This window comes from Diplotaxodon limnothrissa, linkage group LG8, assembly GCF_057381915.1.
Source record: "Diplotaxodon limnothrissa isolate DT_005_m linkage group LG8, D_limnothrissa_male_GT1.1, whole genome shotgun sequence".
Lineage (NCBI taxonomy): Eukaryota > Metazoa > Chordata > Actinopteri > Cichliformes > Cichlidae > Diplotaxodon > Diplotaxodon limnothrissa.
In genome coordinates, this window is record NC_140603.1 from 29,424,116 (window position 1) to 29,443,762 (window position 19,647).

At 43.1% G+C, this 19,647-nt stretch overlaps 2 protein-coding genes across 2 annotated transcripts; both read left to right on the top strand.

Annotated features, from left to right (window-relative positions):
• Positions 1-6,102: 6,102 nt before the first annotated feature.
• On the top strand, positions 6,103-7,359 carry kcnj16a (potassium inwardly rectifying channel subfamily J member 16a). The gene has a single exon (XM_085361083.1). It carries the CDS (start codon positions 6,103-6,105, stop codon positions 7,357-7,359), a length of 1,257 nt encoding a protein of 418 aa, XP_085217209.1.
• A 10,338-nt stretch (positions 7,360-17,697) lies between these two features.
• Positions 17,698-19,058, top strand: kcnj2a (potassium inwardly rectifying channel subfamily J member 2a). Its single transcript, XM_085361084.1, has one exon. It carries the CDS (start codon positions 17,698-17,700, stop codon positions 18,973-18,975), a length of 1,278 nt encoding a protein of 425 aa, XP_085217210.1. The 3' UTR covers positions 18,976-19,058.
• Positions 19,059-19,647: the final 589 nt, after the last annotated feature.

Below are 19,647 nucleotides of genomic sequence, written 5' to 3' on the forward strand. Positions count from 1 at the left end.
AGTAATTGTATTTATTAGCTGACCACATGAAACAAGATGAAAGTATCTTAATTTAACTTGTCTGCTTGTGTTACTCTTAAAGAGCAGTTTTAATGACTCCATTTAATATTCGTTGTTAGATTCGTTTTCATCGTGTCCTGGTGTCTAGACTGAAGGAGAAGAAAAAATATTTCTTAACAGTAGCTGCAAAACATGTGAAGATGTACATTACTTAAATCTAATGTGCATTTTCCCAATTTGTGTACGTGGCCAACAAGATGTTTACCATGTTCATTTTAATTTGTATTTTTTTTTATTTGAAATTTTTCTGAAATTTTACATTCAAATCAGCTTTATTTACACAGCACCAAATCAGAGCAACAGTCACCGTAAAGCATTTTTTATTATAAGATAAAGATTGTACAATAATACAGGGAAAACCGCAACAATCGGGTGATTGTATGAAACAGTTTTGCGACAGTGGGAAGGAAAAACTCCCTTTCAAGAGGATGGGCTGAGGGGAGGGAGAGAGAGAGCCAGATATTGAGAATAACTGATGATTAAATGCAAAGGGGAATAAAAATATGTGAGTGAACAGGAAATGCTCAGCAGGCCTATTGCAGCATAACTAACATACACACGTTATCTTTCTTATGCCAGGATTAATATGCACCATAAATGTCCATTATTTTTTTAAATTGCATAACCAATGCAGGGATTTGGTGGGGTACACCCTAGACAGGTCACCAGTCTATCACAGAATTAACACAAAGACACTCATTCATACTCTCAATCATACTTTCAGCCAGTTACAGCCAATCAGTTAATCTAAGGTCATGTCACACAGACCTTGAGAGTGGTGGGCGATTGACTGCCAATCACGGGCCACAAGAGACAAAGCGGTATTTCCCAAACAGTTAGCGAGTTGTTGCTGGCAGTCACTTATTGCTAAACCCTGGTGAAGCATGCCTAGAGACCGGTCAGTGACGCGCCCAGTGCGTATAATGCTACTTACTGCACATAATGTCCCCCTGTATAGAGTCACTAAATGTATATAATGTTCTCTCCCTTTTTGCACAGTCGAGGAGCGTGTCAGGATACATGTCACTGCGTGTTGTACTCGTATAACTATGCATGTGACAAATAAAGGATCTTGAATCCCAACAACTGATGCTCACTACAGAAAGAATGTGTACTCCACAATCAGTTGGCAGTTAGTTACTGTAGCTTTAGTAGCATATGGTGCTGCACCCAAAATGTCCACACAGAAAGGAGCACGATGGCCACTGAATTCAAACCCAGAATCTTTTTTGGTGTGATGTAGCAGTGATAACCACTGCAGCACCCTGCAACTTATATACACTGAACAAAAATATAAACGCAACACTTTTGTTTCTGCTCCCATTCCCCATGGGATGGACGTAGAGACCTAAAATTCATTCCAGATACACAATATAACCATCCCTCCCAAACAGTGGTCACAAATCAGTCCAAATGTGTGGTAGTGGGCACATCTGCTATATTGAGATAATCCATCCCACCTCACAGGTGTGCCACATCAGGATGCTGATCTGACATCATGAGTAGTGCACAGGTGTACCCCAGACTGCCCACAACAAAAGGCCACCCTGGAATGTGCAGTTTTGTGTCACAGCAAAATGCCACAGATGCCACAAGCAATGAGGGAGCGTGCAATTGGCATGCTGACAGCAGGAATGTCAACCAGATCTGTCGCCCGTGCATTGAATGTTCATTTCTCAACCATAAGCCGTCTCCACAGGCGTTTCAGAGAATATGGCAGCACATCCAACCGGCCTCACAACCACAGACCTCGTGTAACCACACCAGCCCAGGACCTCCACATCCAGCAGGTTCACCTCCAAGATCGTCTGAGACCAGCCACCCAGACAGCTGCTGGAACAATTGGTTTGCACAACCAAACAATTTCTGCACAAACTGTCAGAAACCGTCTCAGGGACGCTCAACTGCATGCCCGTCGTCCTCATCGGGGTCTTGACCTGACTCCAGCTCGTCGCCGTAACAGACTTGTGTGGGCAAATGCTCACATTCGATGGCGTCTGGCACGTTGGAGAGGTGGTTCCCATTGTTCAGGGCAGATGGCAGCTGAGAATGTCCCAGTTCTTGCATGGCCAGCATACTCACCGGACATGTCACCCATTGAGCATGTTCGGGATGTGCTTGACCGGCGTATACGACAGCGTGTACCAGTTCCCACGAATATCCAACAACCTCGCACAGCCATTGAAGTGGAGTGGACCAACATTCCACAGGCCACAATTGACAATCTGATAGACTCCATGCGACGATGTGTTGCACTGCATGAGGCAAATGGTGGTCACACCAGATACTGACCGGTTCTGGGTCCCCAGACCCCCAATAGCGCAAAAAACTGCACATTCCAGGGTGGCCTTTTGTTGTGGGCAGTCTGAGGTACACCTGTGCACTACTCATGATGTCAGATCAGCATCCTGATGTGGCACACCTGTGAGGTGGGATGGATTATCTCAATATAGCAGATGTGCCCACTACCACACATTTGGACTGATTTGTGACCACTGTTTGGGAGGGATGGTTATATTGTGTATCTGGAATGAATTTTAGGTCTCTACGTCCATCCCATGGGGAATGGGAGCAAAAACAAAAGTGTTGCGTTTATATTTTTGTTGAGTGTATGTATACCTAATAATGTGTATCATACAGCTCGAGAGCAAAAGTCAGGACTCATGTACTAAAGCCTATGAATGCTACTAGTCCTGAGAGTGGACATTCTTCAGTGAAAACGCTGAGATCTTGCAGAGAATCACTGAGAAGTTTGACAGACTTGGAGCTGCTAAAAGAAAAAAGCAGCACGATTACCAAAATAAAGTCAGATTTATTCATTTGAACACTACGAATATCTAAAAAAAATGAATAAATATCTTAGCAGTCCAGCTATTCAGTCATTGAAATTGTTTTACATATCTTGGTATGGACCAAAGTGGTGGACTGACTTACTGTATCTAAGTCTGAAACGACCAGTGTTCAGTAACGAACGTGGTTTTCACTTTGTTTCATGCAAACTGAGTATTTGTTGGAAGCTTAAATCTATACGACTAAAGAAAAGTATCAAATACATGAATCGTTTGACACATCTTAATGAACATTCGATGACTGCCTTCACTTTTCTAGTGTTCTGAAAAACATGGGAACTAAAAGTTAGATTTCAAATTGATAACCTACAAATGAATCAGTAACTCAGTGTCAGTTACTTTCCAGTAGGAAGCTGCACTTTTCTCTTTTTGTATTATCAGGGTATTTAGGAAGGGATTATGGGAAGCTAACAGGACGTTGTTTCTATGACCTCATGGAGCGAGCTCCATGCTCTGGCAGTGGGGATGTTCACTGTGGCCAGAAGAAAGTGGAGTCTGTGACTGGAGCCCGGTTCACTCAGTCAGATAGCGGTGATTCAAAACCCATTTGTTTTGGGCGTAGAGGATGCTCTCAGTGGTTTGGCTGTGATTGATCCTTCTTCTGCCCGTGATTGCACCATGACACTATTCCAGTTTCCACATTAATTTTTCCCCTGCTAACTTTGACCAGTTCAATGCAGTGGTGTTTCCTTTATTGGCCCTCTGACAGTACTTTGACCTCCACCCAGAAAAAAAAAAAGGATCTTGGGCCATTGATTTTGGACAGCAGCAAAACTCTGCATGGAAATATGTGCAAAAGACATTAATCTGTGGCATAAAACAAGATAAAACAGCACAATTCACATGAAATCTTCTGTTTGATGCATTTTCAGAACTTTTAATCGTCTAATGATGATTACCGTAATAGATGAGCCTTTAATGGATTTATTCCACTACTGCCTGAAGGTGCATGAATGCCATCACCTTAGCAATGGCTTATTAAACAAAAACTAAGTAAGAAGCTAAAAGAAGTGGCAGCTCGAGCAAGCACTGTTGCAGTGAGTTTTGTATCTCCAGGCAACTGCCCCATTAGGATTAAACATATTAACACAAATAGCAGGAAAAGTAGGATCATTCATGGTAAACATTCCCATATTGCTGCCTAAAAATACACCTTCAGAACAAATCTACAATGAAGACAAAATTATAAAATACCACACAAATGACATAACCTTGGAGATTACCAACTGATGTTTCAATACAGGGAGACCTCCACTCTTAATTGATTCCTCCAGCATCAGAGTCTGGAAAGAGAGAAAGTGGAAAATGGAAGAGGGCGGGCGTTTTACTCTCACAGTAAAAAGCCCTTTGGGATGTTCCAAATGAGGATGTTAAATAATTAAACAGCTTTATGTATATCACATCTCTGCTTCTTGTCAGAAATTAATCGTGACACCAAAAACACTCAATAGCTAATAAGCAGTAGAGTCAAAATTAATTCAGTTTGTCTTTATGAATGGTAATAGTAAATGGATCGACTCTTATCTAGCACTTTGCTACTCTCCTGAGGCAGTTTGAACATGGATATGGAGCTGAATATAAATGAGGATATTTCAGGTGCATGTGCAGAAGTGTAATTAGAGCCTTAACAAAAATGTGCATTTTTGTGTCACAATTTTTGGACTCCTGATTTAGGTCAGACATCAGACGGCGGCTGTTCAGTCTGCAGACTTGCCCGTCTGCTTGTCTGTCTGTTGGCTCCAATTGTCATGACCTGCATTACTCTAATGACCTTCACTCAGGTTTTGGGTCAATTTAACTACAATACCAACTGCACAGCTCTCAGTCCAAAGTGGCAAACTATAGAAAGCTGTTGATTTTAACACTCTTGTCAGGAACTGATTCAAAGTTAGTTAGGAGGTAAATTCTAAAGATCTGGGAGATACGATTATCCATCCTGTCATGAACTGAAAGGTTCGTCCAGTTAAGTGGACCCGAAAACGCAGACAAACACAGGCGAGGAGTGCTTTACAGTGATACTTAATTGGAACAGTGACCTAAAGTAACGAGTGAGGCCCAATAAGGCTAGTTGCAGGAATGGGGAAGAGGTCAGAGAGCCGGGGGAATATTCTGTAACAGAGGGAGAGGTAGTTATAGTCTGAAGAGAAAACTGGAGCTTGATCGTTAGAAACTGAAGAATTGTTTGCCTTACTGTGCCAGACCGGGTTAGTATCACTGAGGGGAGGGGAGATAGGTCCGTGGAAAGCATCTGGAGGGTCTCAAGCTGAAGCGTGGAGGTCGGAGGGCAGGCTGGGAGACAGAGACTGTCCAAGTAAGGTGAAGCCAGGGTTGGAACTCCGCTGAATGAAGGGAAGACAGAAATTACTCCAAGAGATAAATCACACAAGGACCACCACGAAGGGTAAACGTCATTTATCACCAAGAAGAGTAGAACAAACTGATGAAGAGGAGCCAGTTGAGTCAGCTTAAGTAGGTCTCCCGCTGATTGCTCGCAGATGAGGCTCAGGTGAAGCACTGAAGTCTCCGCCCCCAAGGGATGGCTCAGCAGCCACAGAAGGAAAACCCCTCCAGGCACTCCCACAGACCATGACACATCCAGCCTTTCTAGCTTAAAAAAAAACCCCAAACAAATGATTTTATTATCATTTAATTTAATTTTTTTGCTATTTTCAAGATTAATCCAAAGAAAAACATCCTGAAGACAGTTGATTTGCACAAATATCCTGTGTTATCCACCCAACAGGCCAAAAAAATTCAAATATACTGTTTAAAGTAAGGTAAGAGCAGGGAAAGCAACATGTTCTCATATTTTAAAACCATAATGCAAACAATGGTTTATGGTTGGATCTTTCCTTTAAAAAATACTTAAGTGGTTATTCAATGACAATATCAGAATATCCATCGTTCCATACGTTTTGTTAACTGCTTATCCCTTACAAAGACTCTCCAAGCTGACTTTGGACATAAGGTGGGATAGATCTCAGGCAGTCCATGGGGAACCATTCACTTTCACATCCACTCCTAAAAATATTTAGACTCACCAATTAAACCGAGCAGAAGTTCAAACCAGGAACCTTCTAGTCATGGTACTAACCACCTTGCAACATCAAAGAATGATCTGTTATTGTCTTTGTCATTGTTTTTGCATTTTTGCATATGATATCTTTGATATGTTCCCTGCAGCCTCTGGAAGATGCATCACAGACAGTATACGTCTGTGAGCCGCACTGATGAAATCCCCATGAAGACCGAAAATGGACCCCGACCCAACAAATACCGCTACGTACGTAAAGAAGGCAGCTCTAACATCATGTTCCGCCATGTTCCTGAGGAGAGGCTGCTGTTTGTGACCGACATCTTTACCACCTTGGTGGAGATCAGATGGAGGGTGATGTTTCTGATCTTTGCTCTCTCTTACATTCTGTCCTGGCTCTTTTTTGGAATCCTCTTCTGGGTCATCGCTCTCGCTAATGGAGACATCAAGGATCCCAACACTGAACCCTGCGTGTTTGAAGTCCGCAGCTTCACAGCCGCTTTCCTCTTCTCGCTCGAAACTCAGACCACCATTGGTTACGGATTCAGAGGAATGTCTGAGAACTGCATGCATGCCATCATCATCGTCACCATACAAGACGTCATGAGCTGCTTCATTGATACGTTCGTCATTGGAATTGCTGTTGCCAAAATGGCCTCGGCCAGAAAGAGGGCGCAGACGGTGGGCTTCAGCAACCGTGCTGTCATCAACCTTCGTAATGGTTACATTTATCTTTCCTGGAGAGTTGGGGACTTCCGCAGGTACCACTTGGTGGAGGGGACAGCTACCGCCCAGATAGTCCGCAGTACGATGCACGCCACTGGGAGAGTTGATGTGACTTATGAAGACTTGGTCATCCAGCAGAAGGACATCATCCTCGCCACACCAACCACCATCTATCACAAGATTGAACCTGGCAGCCCGCTGTACTCCATGACTTATGCCGATCTGCAGAGAGCAGACTTTGAACTGGTTGTGTCATTTACCTACACAGATGACTCCACAGGTATTCTGCATCAGACGCGAACCTCTTACACTCCAAACGAGATCCTCTGGGGTCAGCTGTTCCAGGAGATGATCAGAGTCGGCAGGAAGAGCTACAGGGTGGATTACAACTTGTTCCATCGCACTGAAAAGATACACGTCCCCCTGGTTAGCGCTAAGGAGTTCGAAGAGAAGAAGCAACTGCAGCTCACACGACACTCACCTCGACATTCACCCAGCTCTTCCCCACGGCTCCCTTCACAATCGCCATCTCAGGATCACCGTGATAAATATTTGAAACCCCCGATGGTAAAGGTGGAACTTGTGAGTGACAGCCAACCTATACCAAGTGTTGCACCATCTCAATCAGACAATAGTCAGGATCAAGAAACTCTGACTCAGCCAAATAATCAGTCAAGTGAAGAAAATTGAAAGCAAAGCTGTGAAATTCTATTTCATCAAAGAATCCTGCAATGGTGTTCATGATGGGACAAAGTTTTAGCTTGTGCAGCTTGAGAAATTGATAAATAGTTTCAAATATAGACAGGCTTTTGGAAATATCACTTGACTTTACAAAAGTAGGTGACGATAGCCGGTGTGGTGATCCAGATTCTGAAGTTCTAACCTCACAGAAGCTTGATAAACCCTTTGCTTTATGTACAGGCAGCTGGACGGTCCTTGTGGCAGATAACACAGTTAAAATACCCAGTGCTGTCAGCAGACAGAGGTCATTGTTCTAACTTTTGTTGAAGCCTCCCAATATAAGACCTCACATCTTCCCCATTGAGCGTGGCTTGGTACATCTTAATTTTATTTGTTTTAATATTTTGCAGGAAGATGGTAAACGGCCTGTATTTGTATAGCGCTTTACTATTCCCTAAGGACCTCAAAGCGCTTTACATATCCAGTCATCCACCCATTCACACACACATTCACACACTGGTGCTGGCAGCTACATTGTAGCCACAGCCACCGTGGGGCGTACTGACAGAGGCGAGGCTTCCGGACACTGGCGCCACCGGGCCCTCTGACCACCACCAGTAGGCAACGGGTGAAGTGTCTTGCCCAAGGACACAACGACCGAGACTGTCCAAGCCGGGGCTCAAACCGGCAACCTTCCGATTACAAGGCGAACTCCCAACTCTTGAGCCACGATCGCCCCATGTGACCAAAATTGTATAAGCAGCAAAGGAATTTCATGAATGAAATGTACATTTTCCACTTTTGAACTAATGACTTTTACCGTTTCTGTGTCTAAACACGGGCACAACAATGCAGTGTAAACACAAACCCTTGTTTGGCTTATTGTCAAAATAATACTGATAGTACAGCACCTGAGCATCCGGTTTAGTACAACATTTTTTACCGCTTATTAGGTGGAGTTCTTAAAACTAGAGTTCACAGGATCAGAACATTTATCTGAAAAACACTGGAGATGAGTTCATCCACGCTCGACTACACTGGGGTACAACCAGGCTGCAATAACCACAAGCACGTAACTGTGATTACTGATTACCATGCTGACTGGATTGGGTTTAGCGGGTGTCACTCTGTGTTAAAAACACAAAGTTGTAAAACTTGCACTGAGAAATTTTTATGAGGCAAAAGTGATCATATGTATGTGTCCTTAAGGTTAAAAAATGAGTAATTATGAGCCAGGATGAGATAATCAAGAACAGCCTCTAAAGGGGAAGGCTATATGACTTTGACTCAAGAGGTCAAATATTTAATGTAAAGTTTAAAGTCTTGGCGTTGCTGATGGCAAATAAATTGAAGTCATGCAGGTGACTACAGTAACATCCCATATTATGATGTAAGTCAAAGTTTATATAACACACAGGGAAAATGTTCTGTTCTTTTATGTTTGTGGTGGAGGAATCTTTGTTTAGTAATTTTAAATAAAACCTGCTCGTCAAGCCATCTTTCTCTCTGTCTTGCACACACACAAACAAACTCATTTTTATATCTTAATTAATTGACATAATGCTTCCCTAGCCGCTTACCCTAACCATCAAAAATGAATACCTAACCCTAATCCTTAGCCTAAACCTAACCATAACCCAACTGTAACCCTGACACTAAAACCACATTTTGAGCCTCAAAAATGCCTTCAAACGTGTGGGGACTGGCATTTTGTTCCCATACACACACACACACACACACACACACACACACACACACACACACAGAAACTTGTTTGCTTTTTGTTAAGTTAAAAAAAATGCAGATGCATAAATATTTTATGATTTGAGGAAGAGATGCGGAGAAGGCACTGTGGAAAAAAAAAAGTATTTCCAAGAAGATTTTTGTTACATCTGAAAAAAATGCTAATTATAAAAGGCTACCATTGTCAAAGATTTTAAAAAGTGATGCTTACATATATGGTTTGTGTATCAACTTTGATGATCATCCCTAAGATGGATCATGGTTTGTGTCTGAGAACAAAAGCTTTGATCGGGAAAGTCACTTTAATGTGAAGTAACCAGACAGACAACGATAACCAGATGCTCCTGCCCCACACGCTGCTTTGTGGCTTTGATTTGCACCGCTGCAGAATCCCATTAAAAACATGTATTCTTTTTCATCACGTATGTAAAACTGGTCAGTTCCAAGCGCTTGATGTTGTTCAGGCCATGGTGATGTTGCATGCTGCTTTAACGGTCTTCCCGTCAGGCAACTCAATCGCTCAGTTTTGTTCACTCAGATTCTGACTGTGTTAGAGGGTCCGACCAGCCTGGGCATGCTCTCAGTGGGCCTGATGATGCACCGTTCACCTGTAACTCTTCAGCTTTTGTTTGCTGATGTCTTCAGACAGTTTGTATCTTGCACGGAGCTCTTCAGCTCTTCTGGGAAGGCTTTCTGAAGATACTGTGGAGATTTTCACTCATTCATTTAGAAGAACATTCTTGAGGTCAGATGCTGATGTTGGACAAAAGGGCCGGGCTTGCAGTTTTCATGCTGATTCATCTCAAAGGTGTTTGATATGGTTGTGGTCTGTGTGGGCCAGTCAAGTTCTTCCACATTATACTCATCCAACCATATCACTATGGAGCTTGAATTGTGCACTGGAAAAGAACAGAGTCTTCCCCAAGCTGAAGCACAGGATTGTCCAGATGACCGAATTCACCCACTGGCCGGTCTTTTTAAACATCTATTTATAGACGCAGTGATTTTTTTCCCCTTGAAACAAAACAAGTACAACTGAAATAACGTCACAAACTTTCAGTAACACTTCACGCTGATCCTTTCATGATGAAACAGAACTTTTGGCTGCAGCTGCTTGTAAATAAAGCCTGACTTCACATTTGGAAGCTCATCTGCAACTGAAGCAAAATTTGTTTTCAGATGAACGGCGTCATCCCACAGAGGCCCCCAGGACGGCCACAGTTTAGTTTTTACAGGCCTGTCTGACCCCCTCTGTCTTATGATCACCACTGACCTCACTGCATAAGGACATTTGATTGGCTTGTTATTAGAATAGCTAAACATACACTGTTATTACAGTGAAACCAATGAGTCACTAATTTCATGGCTTTTAATGATCCTTGATGTTGACACAATACACAGAGTACCTTGAAAGCCACATTCTTGTTTTAAAGGAGGGACTAAAGAGAATTATAATTCTCAGCATCAAGAGAAAGTCCAAGTAAATTTGTAGTGTTGCTGACGAGCGGCGTGTGCGGAAGTTGGTCGATGTGAAGAGCAACATGAACAACTCTCCCTTGGACAGAGGCTTAAAAACATCTACAGTATAATTACTTTCTGTGCAGCATCTGACAACTCCAGCCACACCCATCACTCGCTGTATAGATGCCGCAGCGCCATAAAGATGTGATGCATCATTCATGAGTTCGAGTTGTATACAGGTGTACCATCTTCCTATGGCAATAATGAATAATGCAAACTTTATGCTACTACCTGCAGAAAGAAGCAGGAGGAGAACATAGAGGAATCTAGTCTGTAAGTGGAGATTAATTTTGAGAAATATAAAGAACTTAAATCATGTAATATGAGCAGAGGTGTTTCCAGGATTTTACAAATGGGTGTGGCACGTGCCCCCCAGAAGGGTTACCGGACATCAGAAAATTATATCAGAAATAAACACCAAACAAAATCAATTGAATACTGGTTGACATTCTGCTTCTATAAACATGTGAGATTCAATTTAAAATATATATTTTAATATCTGTATAGCAACAAAGCACAACAACATTTGCCTTAAGTCACTGTATACTGTAAGATAAGGACCCTACAATAATACAGAGAAAACAGAAAGACCCCAACAATCAGACGAACCCCTATGAGCTAGCACTCTGCTGACAGTGGGAAGGAAAAACTCCCTTTTTACAGGAGGAAACCTCTAATAATAATAACAATAATGCATTTTATTTGAGGGTGCCTTTCTGAAACCCAAGGTCACCTTACAAAGAGAAAAAGATATCAATAAAACAGTAGATTAAAATTAATTAAAATGAAAAAACAACAACAAATAAAAACAAAAAAACAAATAAACAAGATTTGACAGCAAGTAGGATCTGTATTAAAGCGAGTAACCCAGTTTAAACAAGTAGGTTTTGAGCTGTGACTTAAATAAGAGAAGGGAATCTATATTTGTTAAGATGGAAGGAAGTGAGCTCCAGAGCCGAGGAGCAGAGCGACTGAAAGCTCTGTGCCCCACAGTGATGAGACGAGCAGAAGGAACAAGAAGATGAGTGGTAGATGAAGATCTGAGAGAGCGGGAAACTGTGGTGATATGAAGCAGATCACAGAGATAAGGAGGGTCAAGGTTATGAATGCACTTAAACGTGAGAACTAAGATTTTAAAGCTTATCCTGGCTTCTATGGGCAACCAGTGAAGCTGTTGAAGAATTGGTAATATGGTCTCTTAAGGGAGTACGAGTTATGACCTGAGCTGCAGAATTCTGAAGAAGCTGAAGTTTATGGAGGGACTTATTGGGGAGAGCAAACAAGAGGGAGCTGCAATAATTGATCCAGGAAGTAATAAGACTATGGACAAAGATTGCAGCAGCATGGGGAGTAAGGAAGGGACGAAGTCGGTTAATGTTACGCAAGTGAAAGTACGCAGACCGGGTTATGTAATTAATGTGAGACTGAAATGCGAGAGTACTGTCAAGTATGACACCCTAACTCTTTACCTGTGGGGAAGGAAGGGTGGGGGAATTGTCAATATTAATGGAGAAACTGTGAAATTTGGTTAAGATAGAGGCTGTACCAACGAGTAAAACTTCTGTTTTATTACTGTTAAGTTTGTAGGAGAACCATGATCTAATCTCCATAAGGCAGTTCGAGAGGAAGGTAGGTGGAAGGGATGAATTAGGTTTGGAGGAAACCTAATTTGCCGTATAGGCAAATGCTAAGGGCGCCGTCCATCAGGGGGCGCCACGCCAGTGCCACAAATGTTGAAAAAAAAAAAAAGTTGGTACTATTATTTCTAAATACAAAAAAATAATCCCACGTTAATTAAAATGCAAAGTAAAGCTTATTTAATAGAAATATTATTTGTTACAACACTGCTGATGTAGGGGGGCGCCACCTAAAATCTTGCCTAGGGCGCCAGATTGGTTAGGGCCGTTTCTGCCCATAAGGGACAACTTGGCAAAGAACCAATTTGTTCCTGCTTTGTTGCCAACAGAAAGCCGTCTCAGTAAGTTTAGACTGTGTTGAAGAATGAAGTTGCTCATACCAAATGTTGACTTTCAATGTCATTAGACTTGTAGAAAACTCTGTTTACTGTATTTCCATGTATACTTGCACACTGTAATAAATCATTGCATCCATTTCCATAGCAAAAACAAATAAATGGGTGGTTCAAGACTTTTGCACAACAGTTTAGATAGATAGATAGATAGATAGATAGATAGATAGATAGATAGATAGATAGATAGATAGAATGCCTTTATTGTCACTGTACAGTTGTACAATGAGATACAGACCATCTCCTGCAAAACTAATCATGTTTTGTTTTTTTAAATTCCAAGAAAACTGATTTAGTTACCTCTATTTTTATCTTAAACTTAACACTAAAGCCTGCTGGCTCCCATGGGTTTTAGTTTTTTAGAGTTTGCACCTTCTAAAATATGTTCAAACATGTGTTTGAGCTCTGGTGGACAGCAGACACACGCCTGTGCTAGCCAAACCAGGGAGGACCGCCACAGCTTGAATGAAGACACTTGTATCCAACTGGGCATTTTCTTTGTCACATATAGCCCCGTCATGATCAGCTTCCATGTGTGTATTCTGTGTGATAAAAACATAAATCTACTATTAAAAGATGAAATACATTATAAAGAGCAGGTGAGATACAGCTAACAGTTGTCTTTGGACACAGAGGACTTGCTAACATCTGCTAAATGAAGCTAGACCATAACACTCCCCACCAAGTCTCAGCTATAGCACAGAGGCTAACAGTAGCTTGGCTAACAGTAAAACACAAACAGACTTCCACACATAGTCAGTCTCTCTCTGTATAATCGCTTAAAGACAGAAAATTGGACCCAGAGTGTACTGGAAAACAAAACAACACAGCACTCATCACTCCTACAGAAATAAATATATTCAGATCTATATTTATACACATGCATTACTTACTCTTGGCATTAAGGATGCAAAAAAGCAGTTTTGCAAATGTTAGCTCTGAAGATCCAGCTTTTGTTCCTGCTTGTGGTGGGTCCACATTAGGAAACATGATTAGAGACTATAATAGAGACACAAAGAGCAGAGTAAATATGAAGCCAGCAGCCATTTAGCTTACATCAGGAACACAACTGGAAAAAGGAGTTCATGAGAGCTGGCATGACTCTGTCCACTGGTACCAAAACCAGCAGCTCGAAGATTAGCAATGAATTATATCATGTTTATTCTCTGCATAAAACAATTTGATGGTTTAAAGCGGGGATACTGTTCATGCTCGTTAGGATAACTGGTGAGTCTACATTGGCTGTAGATGTGACCGCGTGTGGCTGCGTATGATGAACTGGTGAGCTGTCCAGGCTGTAGCCCTCCATTCACCCTCTCAGGCTATTAAAAAGGCCAACAACAATCATTATTGGCCAGTGGCTCAGAAATCTCAGCGCCTTCTCAGTCCTGCATTAGTTTAAAAGGCTAAAAACACAAGCATTGGAGTGCAAAAGGCTGAAAAATCTAGTCTTTACTGATGTCAAAACGTTGTAATTAACATCAAGACTCTACCGTGTTTACATATTTCATCTGAATTCTCCAGACATGGTGCTGCCGTGACACAAAGCTGCTTGAAGAGGTCAGCCCGAGTTCCCCTCTGTCACATTTCAGAGCTCTCTGTGTGGGAGGCACTGGCGTGGTTAATTCCAGTCTCCAGCTCTCCACCTTGTGGTCCACATGCAGCACCGACCCGCTGCATGTGTCGCTCCCTTTATTGCTGGAAATTGGGCATGGAAAGCAAACACACATAGGGCGCACAGCTCACTGACACAGGTGGTTTGGGCTAAATATATGCGCTGCTATAAATACCCAGAACTAAAAATAAAACTAACAAAAGGCTTGGTGAAAAAGCACGCAGTTGCGGGTAATGTTTATCATGAATTAGTAAGCAGGAAGAATGATTTAGTCAATGGCTTTAAGGCAGCACAACTACGAGCCTGACCTAAAATTATAGGGCAACAGATGCACAGTCTAAACATCCGAAGCAACTCGATAGCTCAGTGGAGAAAGACAGTCATATCATAATACAGGCATGTAGGCCTTTATTGAGTGAGTCATTCTTTCCAACAGAGCACATTTTCCATACTCACATTAAAAAAGAAGATCTAAGAAAACAGCGAATATCACAGAAAAAAAAAAGAATGACAAGCAAACTGTCAGGAGCAGGTGGGAAGAGGCGTGGAAGTCCCAGATTCCTCGAGTTTGAAAGGGATTAAAAAACGGATTTTCTTCTGTTTGTGTTACTAGGATAAAGTAGTTGCACACCACCTTTAACGCATTTATCTTAGCCGCAAACTTCATCCAAATGTACCACGTGGACGTTTTGTTTTCTAGACCCATGAAAATAATATTTATATTTATGCCGCTTCGTGTTTTAACTTTTCGCCCTCACCCCTCGTTTTTTATATTTATCGCGTCGTGGCCCAGCTACAGTGTAATTGCTCGCCATTCCTTCTTGTTGTGTCCTGTTCTCATCGCTCGCGTGGATCAAACGCTCGAAATGACAGAAAAAACAGCGAGTTATTACGCCTCTACCACGGTGCGCGTTCGCCCCCCCTCCTCCCAGTCATTGGCCGGGCGCGGAGCCGGTGGGCGGGCCGTGCCGGTGCGCTACTGTTTAAAATGCTTTGGGGGAACTCAGTGCGAAGCACATAGTAGAGACCGGTCTTCCAGAGAGATGAGAGAAGGTTTGTGGTTTTATCCTGTTGATTCCAAAATAATAATAATACAAAACTGAAAATAAGCAGACGCACGGAGACGACGCTGGTTGTAAAAGAATCCGCAAAAGCCCCCCCAAAAACCCAAGAGGAAGTCTGGATTACTATTTCACCGAGGTGATTCCAACCGGTCTACAAATGAGCAACAGGTAGATGAGACGATATTTTCTTTTAAGTCGTTCCTTGTACAGATCTACTGCTCTTGCGCTTTAATGTAAGATGTTATGCTTTATTAGGTGCTTTACGCATGTCTGAGGAGCGTGTGTGATGGTTTGATTCTCCACACGCAAGCTCCCTGGCTTCTCTGTTGTCACAGAAGTCAGATGGCCCGCCAAAAGTTTGACTTTATCATGTCATAACCGCTTCAAGCTTCACACTGAGGTCCCGAGTGTGACGCTGCGGTTGAAGCGAAACCTGCGGGTCTTTGTCAGTCTGAGGGTCTGTCCGTCTCTGTGCGGGTGATTGCATCAGAAGGCAGCTCCTTTTTTCCCCTCGCACCTGTTAACATTTGTCGCTGGCATCTGGTGCAGCCTGAGAGCAGCTCTGCCCGCCTCTTTACGATTAGATACTCTTTTAGCGACGTTTAAAAGGCTAAAAAAAAAGTGTATACAGCAATAATAATAATAAAACAACAGTTTTGATTTTGAGTTTACTTATTCAGGAAATGTTGTACAACTGTTTTTTTTCTAAAATAGTTAAAAATTGTTAAATATTCGGTTGTTTTGAATGAGAAAAGGAAAACACGCTGTATTCGTGCAGTTTTTCTGTACTGCGCACTTAAGCCACCGTGTGAAGAAAAAAATACACACTGGTCAACAGTGCAGCTTACACTGCAATCAGCATGCACATTAAATAATGTACTGATGGGCTGAACTTTACTCAACTGTGCCTTCTCTCGTTTTTTTGAAGTTAAATCAAAGTAAGTAAAAGCCCAAATTGCATCAGCCAGTTAAACATCCTGCAGGTGTGAAACTTCAGTATGACTCAGCTGTGGCAACATATTCTGTGCTTTAAGGGTGCATGTGATACCCTCCAGGCCCGGAGGAACTTTCTGCTCTCTGCTGCCAACTTCTTTCCCATCCTAAAGCCTCATGCCACAAGGAGAAATCGATCCTAACAAACGCAGAAAAAACATAACAGGGCACTGGAGGCAGTGCTAGGTCGATATAGACCCTGTTGCTAGGAAAATTAATGAGAGGTGTTTTAGTTGTGCTGAGAAAATCCTCGTGGGGCAGCTGTTATCGCAGCAGAGAGGAGAAACCCCTGAGGGCTTTCTGAACGTCAACAAGCTGCATGTCTCTTATGCACACGTTTTTTCCTCAAAACCTATCGAAAAATGACAAATTTCCACCCTGAAACTGACCTGGTGAAAGCTGAATCAAGTTGAATGTTTTCACACATTTAGTGTCTCCTTGAAACCTTAAAATCTTTCTTACTAGCTAGATGATGTCATAATAATGGTAGTAGTACATAATAAAATGAACTTTAAGTTGCGTTAGCTAAACAGCTCGGGTGATTTTCACCTCACTGAGCACCTAGATGCATCTACGTCTGATTTTTTATTTTTTATTTTTTTGGGAGGGGGGATTTTCAGTTGCAGGTTGTTGTGCATGCTCAAATTTTGCTGAATATTGTTTGAGGGATGAGAGGAAGGAAAATAGTTTGCATATCTGGGCTTTCTCAGTGTAAATAGTTTACATAATCCATCAGCAGTGCAAGACCAGCAGCACGAGATCCCATAGAAACACAGCAGCCCGCAGTCTGGCAAGAAATGACCAGGTCAGCATGCCCCGGCCAAGAAAAATAAGTCCACTTTGTAAATGGCCAATAACGGGACCTGAGTGCAATTACTGTGTGGCCTCTCTCAGTGGAAGCTGAAATGTTAGATGAGGGTTAAATATCACTGTTGTTGTTTGTCATAACAGGATGAAATATTGTTGGCACAGAGGTGAGCTTTTCTGGCCCCGTGTATTAAGTTCTTGATGGTTTTTCTCAGGCTGCATGCACGTCTGACAAGCTATTGGGATTTCATGTTCAGCAGGCTCACTTACCTTTATGTATCTGGATGCTAGTTTTCCTAATTGACACCTTCTGTCTCTGTTTCCTTGTAGCACTTGACATTGATGAGGCCCAGTCGCCCAATGAAAGAGGAGTGACCACTTCACCCTCCTTTTGTTGCACTGCATCCAGAGGCCAGTGAGGCTGAAGAGGGATCCCTTCAGCCCGCCTCATTTTGTAACCATTTCCTCTCTGAGTTGGTCCCAGAAGTGTTTCAAAACTGTTTCTCCAACGCTTTTTCCAGAAACTTAGACTGTTTTCCAAAGCAGAAGCAGCACAGCCCTCCCAGACTGAGGTGATGGGAAGCGTGCGAGCCAGCCGCTACAGCATTGTGTCATCAGAGGAGGACGGCATGAAGCTTGCCACAATGGCAGTACCCAACGGCAACAGCAAGGGCAAGGTGCACACGAGGCACCAGCCGCAGAGCAGATTTGTAAAGAAGGACGGTCACTGCAACGTGCAGTTCATCAACGTGAGCGAGAAGGGTCAGCGGTACTTGGCTGACATCTTTACCACATGTGTGGACATCCGCTGGAGGTGGATGTTCATCATCTTCTGCCTGGCCTTCCTCCTGTCCTGGCTGTTTTTTGGCTGCGTCTTCTGGCTGGTGGCCATCTTTCACGGGGACTTAGAAAATAATGACCATCCATGTGTCTCCAATGTTAGTAGCTTCACTGGTGCCTTCCTGTTCTCCATTGAGACTCAAACGACGATCGGTTATGGCTTCAGATACGTAACGGAGGAGTGCCCAGTGGCTGTCTTTATGGTGGTGTTCCAGAGCATTGTGGGCTGCATCATTGACGCCTTCATCATTGGTGCAGTCATGGCAAAAATGGCAAAGCCCAAGAAGAGGAATGAAACACTGGTTTTCAGCCATAACGCTACAGTGGCCATGAGGGACAACAAGCTCTGTCTGATGTGGCGTGTGGGCAACTTAAGGAAGAGCCACCTGGTCGAGGCACATGTGAGAGCCCAGCTTCTCAAATCCCGAACAACAGCGGAGGGAGAGTACATCCCCCTCGACCAGATGGACATAGATGTGGGCTTTGACAGCGGAGTCGACCGCATCTTCCTGGTCTCCCCGATCACCATTGTACACGAGATCGATGAGGACAGCCCTTTCTATGACATGAGCAAACAGGACCTGGAGAACTCGGAGTTTGAAATCGTAGTCATCTTGGAGGGCATGGTCGAGGCGACGGCGATGACCACACAGTGCCGAAGCTCCTATGTCGCCAGCGAGATCCTCTGGGGCCATCGCTTTGAGCCCGTGCTCTTCGAGGAAAAGAACTATTACAAGGTGGACTACTCCCGCTTCCATAAGACATACGAGGTGTCGAGCACCCCTCTGTGCTGCGCCAGAGACCTGGCAGAGAAAAAATTCATTCTCTCAAACTCCAACTCCTTCTGCTACGAAAACGAGATGGCTCTGGACAACAAAGAGGACACAGACGAGGGGAACGGGGGCAGCGTCGGCCCTGATGGCACTCAGACAGACAACATCTCAGAGAGCGAACATAACCAAGCCATGGTGCCTCTAGAGCCCCGGCCTCTGAGACGAGAGTCCGAAATATGACTGTTAAGACATCTCGTGAGAGATTTTCCGAGAGTCGCATCTCTGCTCTGAAAAGGCACTACGAGCCAAGCTGGGTTAGAGTTAGAGGCCAACCCAAACGGTACTGCTGTGGAAAGTGGCAGTGAGGTGTAAGACTTTGTCCTGATGAGTCTGCTTGAACTTTGCATACAGCATGACAAAACACAGCACTATGAACCATGTGCATATCGCAGAATGAATTCTCCATCAAGTCCCCATGAATGTGTGCTCAGTGTCCGGTGACTGCAGAGAGGACGGAGGCTATTGCAATGACTTGAAAACTGCAGGCATGTCTCAGTTGCTCTGTCCAGCGAGAATGACGCTCTTTCAGAAAGGTGTTTTGTTTTTTTGTTTTTTTAAGTTCTCTAGTGCTGCTAGAAAAAGTGGAAGTTACACAAAAAACCCTTTAAAACACTTTCATTTTGACACTGTCACAGAACCAAAGAGTTAAGAAATCGGATGTCTGGAACAAAGAAGGTACACGTTGTTTGTTCATGAGCTGGCCTCATAGCAGATGTCACTGAATGCAGTTTTCGCCTGCAATAACCTGTAGAGAACTTTCCTTTGACTCGATAGCACTGATTCTCTCAGCTTTGTGCTTTTGCAGAAAATGTTTGAGCTGGTCAGACTGATAGAAACATGCCTGCTTGCGTC

What these genes read in the sequence shown, in the direction of transcription:
- kcnj16a (XM_085361083.1), top strand. Translation starts at nt 6,103, where the DNA reads ATGCATCACAGACAGTATACGTCTGTGAGCCGCACTGATGAAATCCCC.
- kcnj2a (XM_085361084.1), top strand. Translation starts at nt 17,698, where the DNA reads ATGGGAAGCGTGCGAGCCAGCCGCTACAGCATTGTGTCATCAGAGGAG.